This window comes from Schistocerca americana, chromosome 3, assembly GCF_021461395.2.
Source record: "Schistocerca americana isolate TAMUIC-IGC-003095 chromosome 3, iqSchAmer2.1, whole genome shotgun sequence".
NCBI classification, from domain to species: Eukaryota; Metazoa; Arthropoda; class Insecta; order Orthoptera; family Acrididae; genus Schistocerca; species Schistocerca americana.
Window position 1 is genome coordinate 869,406,031 of NC_060121.1, and position 9,749 is coordinate 869,415,779.

General features: G+C 37.5%; 1 protein-coding gene across 1 annotated transcript in view; it reads left to right on the forward strand.

Moving 5' to 3' along the window:
- Nucleotides 1–4,739: 4,739 nt before the first annotated feature.
- Nucleotides 4,740–9,749, forward strand: part of LOC124605558 — an 85,397-nt gene continuing 80,387 nt past the window's right edge. Inside the window, exons 1-2 of the mRNA XM_047137321.1 lie at nt 4,740–4,976; nt 5,192–6,027. Coding sequence (XP_046993277.1) covers nt 4,772–4,976; nt 5,192–6,027 — 1,041 coding nt within the window. The 5' untranslated portion in view covers nt 4,740–4,771. The remainder of the gene's footprint in view (nt 4,977–5,191; nt 6,028–9,749) is intronic.

The window sequence follows — 9,749 nt, forward strand, 5'->3', positions numbered from 1 at the left end:
GGGATCACCAATTTAGTATTGGAGGGCAGCGTGAAGGGTAAAAATCGTAGAGGGAGACCAAGAGATGAATACACTAAGCAGATTCAGAGGGATGTAAGCTGCAGTACGTACTGGGAGATGAAGAATCTTGCGCAGGACAGAGTAGCATGGAGAGCTGCATCAAACCAGTCTCAGGACTGAAGACAACAAAAACAACAAGAGAGACGTGTTGAGTCCTATCTACAAGGAAGTGTTGAATCCACTCGCAAACTTGGTCCGATACAATATGATCCGTTGTCTACACCCTTTGGATATCATGGAGGAACAGAGCGAGCTGTGTTTCCCAATATCTCTGTTTGCGGGATCCATATTGATGTCTATAGAGGAGATTTTCGTTCTCCAAAAACGTCATAATTCTTGAGCATAAAACCTGTTCCATAATTCTACACTAGATAGATGCCAACGATTTAGGTCTATAATTACGTACATCTATCCCACGACCCTTCTTGAAAACGAGAATGGCTTGCCCTTTTTTTCCGAATGACCTGCGCCTTTTTCCAGACGCTAGGTACCCCTCGTTGCTCCAGCGAACTACGATAAATTGTTGCCAGAAGCGTAGCAAGTTCTTGCGCATAATCTTTGTTGAATCTTGCAGGTATCATCTGGTTCTGATGCATTCACACTACTAAGCGATTGTAATTGCTCTCCTACTCCGTGAATGGGTATCTCAGTGCCTGCCATTTGGACGTTCGTACGATGATTGACGTCACAGACCGTATCACGATCTTCCGCGGTGAAACGATTTTGGAAGACCGAATTCAGTATTTTGACCTTCTCTCTGTTATCTTCCGTTTAGTTGCTAGTATGGGAACTGAATGATAATAAATTATTTCGGACAGCTTAGGGTTTTTACTCCTGTAATATGTTTTTCAAGTCACTAGCACTTTGTAGAAGCGGGAACATCCGTCTGGCTGCTCTCGGAAATGTACAAGGGCAAGTGACTGACTTCGAGCTGTCATTGCTCGGAAATAATGCGCTGCACCGTGAAGTAATAATCACGGAATATGTGATCGGAGACTCTTCGAGCGCCCATACTCCGATTGGTTGGGGTTGGTTGTGTAATTTGGGGAAGGGGACCAAACATCGAGGTCATCGGTGCCATCGGATTAGGGAAAGATGGGGAAGGAAGTCGGCCGTGGCCTTTCAAAGGAATCATCCCAACATTTGCCTGAAGCGATGTAGGGAAATCACGGAAAACCTAAATCAGGTTGGCCGGACGCGGGTTTGAACCGTCGTCATCCCGAAGGCGAGTCCAGTGTGCTAACCACTGCACCACCTCGCTCGATCCGACACTGGTTGTTCCATGCATCGTACGATACACGTGGAGGGAAATTTCAGGTCATCTAACGTGCCTAAAGAAAATTGTTTTATGTAAATGAAACAGTGCTACATCCGCCTCTGTAGTTAGTTTATCAATAAAACGTTTAGTGCTTATGTAAAAATATTAAAATATCTATTTTGGCGTTTGCGCATGTTCTCCGCTATGCACTCTTTCTCATTCGATTTTGAGGAAACTATTCGATAAAAAAAGACAATTTTTCACGTCTTAGAATCTGATATCACAGCTTGATAACTAACCGGATTTCATTTCGCTGTTGTCTATAATTACTTCGAAATTAAGTAAAACACAGTGCATGTTTTGACAAGTTTGCAGTTGAAAATGTAGTCGCTGGTCAGTATATCGGGTGCATGTTAGGTCATACAATGCTGCGTGCCAGATGAAGGTCAAGATACTTTTAACGCTGGCAGGCCAGACACCCCTCTGGAAATTCTCGAGTAAATTTCTATATGTAAAAGGCAATGTCCTGGCTAAGTGACTCTTCATCGCCCAGTCCAAACAGCTAAGGACAGAAACTTGACATTTGAAGATGTCAACAAAGTTCCTGGGTCTACTTGTTAATAGCAATCTAAACTGGTCCTTAAACATTCCTTACCTATATATAAAAAAAAAACTAAGCTCAGCAATTTACGCAATTCGTGCAATTGCTTGCTTCAGTGACTTAAATACCTTGAAAGCTGCCTATTTTTGTTATTTTCGTGCCCTGATGGCCTATGGAATTGTATTCTGGGGAAACTAGCCAAAGGCAAGCAAAATCCTCATAGCCCAAAGAAGAGTCATTAGGATTCTGTGTGGTGTCAATTACAGACATTCCTGCTGGAAACTCTTCCAAGAGCTGAGAATACTCACAACAGTATCACAGTACATTTTCTCTCTCACGTGTTTCTTGTGTAAAAACCATTCCCTTTTTTAAATGAACAGCATGTATCATAACTATGACACTAGGGTAAAAAATGATCTACATCTTGAACAAAAGAATCTAAGTATGGTACAAAAAGGAGTACACTACTCTTGCACAAAAATATTTAATGCTCTCCCTCAGGCAATAAAAATGTCAGTTACTGATCCACCTACTTTTAAAGATCAACTTAAACAATATCTTCTAAGTAAAACCATTTACTCACTGGACGATTTATGTATGAGAATATGTGAATTGATTTTGATGTATTGTAAGTCTGTTCAATGTAATTTGTAACTTTTTACAAAAAAACAATTCTTGTAAACATTTTTTCTATGTAATATATTATTCATTGTACAACCTATTATTATAAACAAATGTCTCAAATCTATGTAAATGACACGTTCTACACCCAAGCGATTTATCGCTAATGGGTCTACAGAAAATAAATGAAATAAATAAATTATGCTGTAGGTGTCGTTTAAAAAGGGACTTTTCGAAATTCCAGCTCTAAGGGAGTGAAATAGTGGATGAAGTTTTTTTAAAAAAAACATCGTTGTTAAGGCAGTTTTGAAGCTAGACCTACGAAAATTGGTATTCGATTTCTCAGTTAGAAATAAAATAATACGTGTTTCAGCATTTCTGGAAATTTAACCCTATGAGGATGAAATAGTGGGTGAACGCTTTTTTTAATATATCATTATTGAAGAACTACTGAAGTATTTTTAAAAACTCCGTCTATGAACAATGGCATTTGACTTCTCGGTTACAAATTAAAAAATACGTGTTTCAGTGTCTTTGGAAATTGAACACGTAAGGAGACAAAATGGGAAATGAGATATTTTATGAAAATATTTTATTATGAAACCATTTATAAAGCTAAATCTATGAATATTTTAAATTTGGCTTCTCAGTTAGAAATAAAAAAAATACGTGTTTCACTGTTTTTGGAAATTCGAGCCCTATCATCGCCCGGCCCAAACCGGTAACGATAGAAACTTGGAAGTTTGGAGAGGGTGTGGATCTTACGCTATAGGCATTGTTTAAGAAGGTATTGTGTGAAATTCAACGCCAAAGGGGTTAATAGGTAATGAAAGGCTTTTTGAAAGTATCTCACTATTAAGAGAATTTTGAAGCTAGAACTATGAAAACTGGTATTTGGTTTCTCGGTCAGAAATAAAAAAATAGGTGTTTCAGGATTTTTTGGAAATTCAACCGTTATGGGGATAAAATAGTGGGTGAAAGATTTTTTTGAAAATAAATAATTATTAAAGAACTACTAAAGGATTTTTAAGACTACATCTATGATAATTGGTATTCGACTTCTCGGTTAGAAATAAAAAAAAACCTGTTTCAGTGTTTCTGGAAATTCAATCCCTCAGGGAGTGCAATAGGGGATGAAAATTTTTAAGAAAATAATTCGTTACATTAAAAAAAAATTTAAACTAAATTTATGAAAATTGTTATTTCATTTCTCGGGTAGATACAAAGAAATATTTGTTAGGGGATGAAAGTTGCTATGCAAATAACTCCACAAGAACGCAAAAGGCATGATTAACAAAGACTGTGGACTTCAGCTAGCAGAGTCATTCGGGAAAGACTATGCTTATATGGCCTTAATTAGCGTGAATTCAATTAAACTAAAACAAAAAATCTCTGCAAGTCATACAGTCTACGCGAGCGAAGCAGCGGGCGCTGAGATAGTACGTAATATATTTGCAAATTGTCTGTGATTAAGTTGCCAGCGACGCGCCATACGCGTGATTAGTATTGCCGCTTGCTGAGACTTGTTGCTTGTGATTTGCTGACGAGTCATATTTTGTGAAATAATATTTTGTCGGCAAGTTTCGGCATTTGCTGTTCTTTGTATTGGACTATTCCTTGTCATATACAATTGCATATGCCTTGTTTTGTCCTTCAATAATGATGGTATTTATGTGATCGTTAATTTACTTTCGATAGCAGTGTTACAGTTTCTTTCTCTGTTTTGCTTTGTAGTCTATGTGTGTCTGGTTATGTGTGTACATCATCAATCTTCAACGAGAAAGGTAGCGCTTCGTTAAAAGTAGTCCGTTGGACTACTAAGCGACATCATACGTTCTTAAGAATTTTAGTCCATTATCCGTTATAGGACATGAAAGTGAAAATTATGCAGGTTATGAATAACTGAAATAAGCAACACTTTCGTACATTTTCCGTGAAAATGTAAACTGTGCGTCGTACAGAAATGATGAAAGACGGACGTAAAGTGCAATATAGGAATGCTAGACAATTTTGATCTTCTGATCTAAATAATAAAGCCGACAAGGATTTGAGCTCTGGGTAAGGTATAGCCTGGATTTTGAAAGGTCGTCACAAAAAACTAAAATTCATATAAAAGGGACTTACGCGCATGTTTTCGTAGCGCGAACTGTTAATATTTCCGCGCGGTCAGGACAGATGAATGTCGCAGGGCGTCAGAAATAAGCACGAAACGGGCCGCAATACAAGTTATTATGGCGGAAGGAAATGGGGAGAACGAAAAGCCGTTTTCCCATAGCAATCTGCCTCGTAAGAATGGAGAAATCGAAGGAGAGGTGGAAAGTGAAGAAGAAGAGAACCCTATTAAACTAGACCTAGGTTTAGGTAACGAACATAAAGTCGACAAAAGAGCTGTTTCGGAACAAGTTCGAGGGACAGAACATCATTCATCCACAACAGGTTGAGTGTGTCTTCTATCACCAAGATTTGTTTTATTTTGTTTCCGAAATAGTCACCAATATCGCGCAGTGTTTTAACCACTCCACTAACATTTAGTTTAGTGAAGAGAGTGTTAAGAAATAATGAAAAGCTTAAGACGGGAGCTGTCTAATCTTTATTAGGAACCCCCACGTAGGTTTACTATTGTGTTAATACACCGTTCTAAATGCTTTCAGGTTCTAGCGACACGCCAAAGAGAGAGGAAAATCCATTTTCGTTCAAGCACTTCTTGAAAAGAGACAGCGGAAGTACCAGTTACCAGAACACAGGAGCTAGACCGAAGATTTATAGAACAACTCCACCAAATAACTTCGAAGATAGAGGCCAAGAGGGGGTTTCGACAGAAAGAGATTCACCATCGTATAATAGAAATGCTTCATCAAGAAGCGTTGGTAATCCTGAGCTGTCATCAGTTTTACCTGACTTTGTTCAGGATCATTTGATCATGGAGCAATGTTATCTTAACCACAGCAGTAATATAAGTTCACCACACATTACTGCTAATCTAGAGAGCTTTCCAGATTTTACATTCAAGAATACTTCACCAAGAGAGTCAATAATATCTGATAGTGCAGGTAGAGAACAGAGAGAATGGGAAGAACCAAAGACTAATGAATCCAGTTTGGTGTCAGACATTCAGTGTGACCTGACTGGTATACCAGAACAGGCAAAATCCAGAATTTGTACGGTGCCTCTAGATTTGCCAAATTTTAGCCGGAATGTAGTGAATGGCACAAGTCGACCCCTAGTTCCTGGTGATGTGTTACCATTTGATTTACCTCTGGTTGGAGAAGCAAGTGGCGATTCATCTGTAGCAGCAGATTCATTATCTACTAGAAATGGTGCATCAGTTGCTGAAGTGGGTGTATCTAAAAGTTTACCAGACTTTCTTTCTGATGGTCCTATTCACAGTGGTAGGCATAATGATACAGAAGCTTCAGTTAGTTTGACATCTGAGTTTTCAAGAAACAGTATTTCAACTCCACATACACCTGAAGGACAGCTGCAGAGGGTAAGTTGCTTCAGACAAAACTGTTTATTGACAATAAAACAAATAAACTATTTCTGTCATTGGCAGACAGCAAGTGGAATTAACAGTTTGTTATGTAATTATTATTGCTCCAATTCAGGCTTGCTGTCGTTGAAAATAGAACAATTCCTGTAGTGACTGTAGTAGGTTGTGGAAAATAAATGAAAATTAACAATTTCCTTTGTTAAATATGTTTCAAATATGATTAAAATAGCATGTGTGATTGTGATGGTACCTTATGTAACTTAAGACTGAAGATACCAACTGCTGCTTTGTAGTTCTTGTGTGTGAAGGGGTTTTCCTTCCTCCCCTGCTCTCCCCTGGTGTGATCTGTAGCAAAGTCAGTAGATTTGTCATTGTGACATTTAGTACGGGTTCATGAAGCAACATGTGAAACCTACTTAGTGATTGGTTCAGCTGTTTCAAGTTTCAGACAGAATTCATCATTGCCAACATTCACTCCATATTTTATGTACTTTTAATTGTAAATAACTAAAATAACAAGGGGAGAAGGCCATAATGTTACTCACATATTTTATGTACAGCTTGGATGCAATATGCCCTATTGATAGGTAGTTTAAAGGAATCAGTGAGATAGAGCGAACAGCAATGTTTCTGATAATGAAGAATGTAAACTAACCTCCACAGGCTATTATCTTTCTCAAGCTGTGGTGCATTTTCTAAATTAGAGCAGTTAGCAAGTTGTAGGTACTACAGCAACATTATTATTACTTATTACTCAGCCGAAAAACCAATGTATTATTGGCTTTCTGGTTGCCATGCTACATTGCCAGTATACATGCAACACCACACAAATTAGCAATCACTATGAAAATTTTAGCCAGTTAATAGTTTGTGTAAGTCACTATTGCTGAAACCCTTGTAAGTAGTTTATGCATATTTTTTGTTGTTGTCTTCGGTCAAAAGACCGGTTTGATGCAGCTCTCCAGTCCCTTCAGCTCAGTTTTACCCCCCCCCCCCCCCCACACACACACATACACACTTCTCTCCATTATCAGATTTACTATCCCTTTTTTATCAGGATGTGTCGTATTGACCTTTACATTTCATTGTAGTAACGTAGTTAGTTACTGTAGTTAGTTTCATACTCCATGCATCATTTGCATGATAATAATGATGTGGAACGAGTCATCATCATCATCATTATTACTAAATATACAGATGTGAGTCAGTAATTCCTGCCCACTGCCTTGAATGCATTACAGTAACAGAAATTTTTCTGGGATTACAGAAGTGTCCGATTCCACCCGTCTGCTTTGACCCATGTCATCATCAATATGGCGGAAATGGCTATTCTAAGCGTCTCTATAAATAAGACAATAACATCTCCCTCCAAAAATACAATCAAACTAACAGGACAACTGCGGGAAATTGGGGGTTTTGGGGTGAGGACAAGTTAAATATAATATAAATAAAAAAAAAGAACACAATGATCCCAAAACACAAAATGACGAACAAAAAGAAGGAAAAAAATGTGCTGTAAGAATAATACATGGTGCTCACTGATAATCATCTTGGAGATATTTGTATAAGGAGTTTGGCATTCTGACCACTGCTTCACAGTATATTTATTCTCTCAAGAAGTCTGTTGTAATAATCCACTGCAGTTAAAAAGGAACAATGATGTACATGATTAAAATACCAGAAGGAAAAGTTACATTCATTACTCTACATTCATGTTGTCTTTAGGAGTTCCAAAATGTAGGCCACCCTGTTTATTATTCCCTCACCGTGTGTTCTTATCACTGGTGCAGTACCTCAAAATGTGTGGAACTGATTGCGTTTCATCTTTTTAAAAGTGAGAGTGGGGTTATTCGCAGAAAAACAGTCACTGATACTTTTAAGAACTTTATGATGTCTTTTGTTTCTGTTGGTGTGCTTGGATTGATTACAATATTAGTGTCGATTGATTACGATTCAAGTGTCATCTGCAAAAGGAACTAATTCTTCTTTCGTATTAAATGGAAGATTATTTACATATATGAGTAACAATGATGGACCCAAGATTGAGCCTGAGGGAACTCCATATGTGATATATCCCAGTCAGAGGCATCTCCCCTGATTACATTGGAGAATTACTAAATACAACTTTCTGCATTCTTTTGGTGAGATATGCCACAATCCATTGGTTCACTATACCATCAGTTCCATAAAATCTCTGTTTGTCTAGGAGGATATTGTATTTCACACAGTCATATGCCTTAGATAGGTCACTGAAAATACCAACCAGTGCTATATTATTGCTTAATGCTTGCAAAATGTGGTGAGTGAATGTGTAAATGACACTCTCAGCCAAGCAACAGTTTTGAAATCTGAACTGTGATTTACTAAGGATATTATTGTTCCTTAGGTGGGAAACTATTCTAGACTGCATCACATTCTCAAAAATTTTGGAAAATGATGTTAGTGTTGAAACAGTATGGTGGTTATTGACGTCTTTCGCTATCACCTTACTTGTGGAGGGGTTTAATGACGACAGATTTTAGTCTCTCAGAAAATTGCTTCAAATAAGTTAAGAATTATATATTTCAGCTAAGACAGGGCTTATTAAATGGGAACAAACCTTTTGTACTCTGCTGAAGGCACCATCAAATTCTTATGAGCTTTAATTTTTGAGGCAACATATAATTTTCTTAATTTCAGAGGTAGAACTTTGTGATAAATTCATATCATCGAATTTTATAGGAGTTGCCTTTTTTCTTGAACTGTTCGTCCCTGTATTTTGTTCTATTTAACAACTTGTTGTTATACACATTTGCTGCCTGCAACTCATCATTTGTAACTCTTCCATATAAGTTAATAGGAATGTTTTCCTTTTCTTTGCTCGGTTGTCCTGTCTCTCGTTTCACTACATCCCGTATAGCCTTAAGTCTGTTGTTGGAATTAACTGATTTTTGACATAATGTGTACATTGTTTGATGTATTAATAACTCTTCTTAATGATTTTGAATAATTTTTGTAGATTGCAGCTACTATAGGATCTTCACTTATATTTCATTCCTCTCCTGATCCATATTTTTTTACATGGCTGTTTAGTGGCCTTTGTGATTATCTTGTGCGGAAAGCTATTTCAAATAATGATATGAATTTTTGATGGAATAAATTAAATTTTAAGACAGTGTTTGGTTCGTTATAAATTTCATCCCAGGTCGCCTCTTGTTAAATGTTCTTAAAAACATTTGTTCTGGAGTCACTAATTCTTCATATTTCCACTGAGGCGTATCTATACTATAGGGCACTATCTCATTTAACATAACTGTTTATCAAAATCAGTGAAAGCATTTGTAACTGGATTACAATTATTTCCTTGCTTTGAACCTCATCAGAGGAAACATTGTCCGCAGCTCGTGGTCTTGCGGTAGCATTCTCGCTTCCCGCGCACGGGGTCCTGGGTTCGATTCCCGGTGGGGTCTGGGATTTTCTCTGCCTCATGATGACTGGGTGTTATGTGTTCATCATAACTGACTCGCAAGTTGCCCAAGTGGTGAGGTAGGGTTCTGCTGTCTTTTTTTTTTTTCCTTGTTGGAAAGTTAATTATTGATATTAAATTGAATAAAGTTTCCAGAGCATTTTTCCTATCATAACCCTTTAGAAAATTTACATTGAAATCGCCATAGATGATTATCAGTTTCCTGCTATCTGACAGGTAGTGCAGTAGTAGTGAATCTAAATTTTATATAATC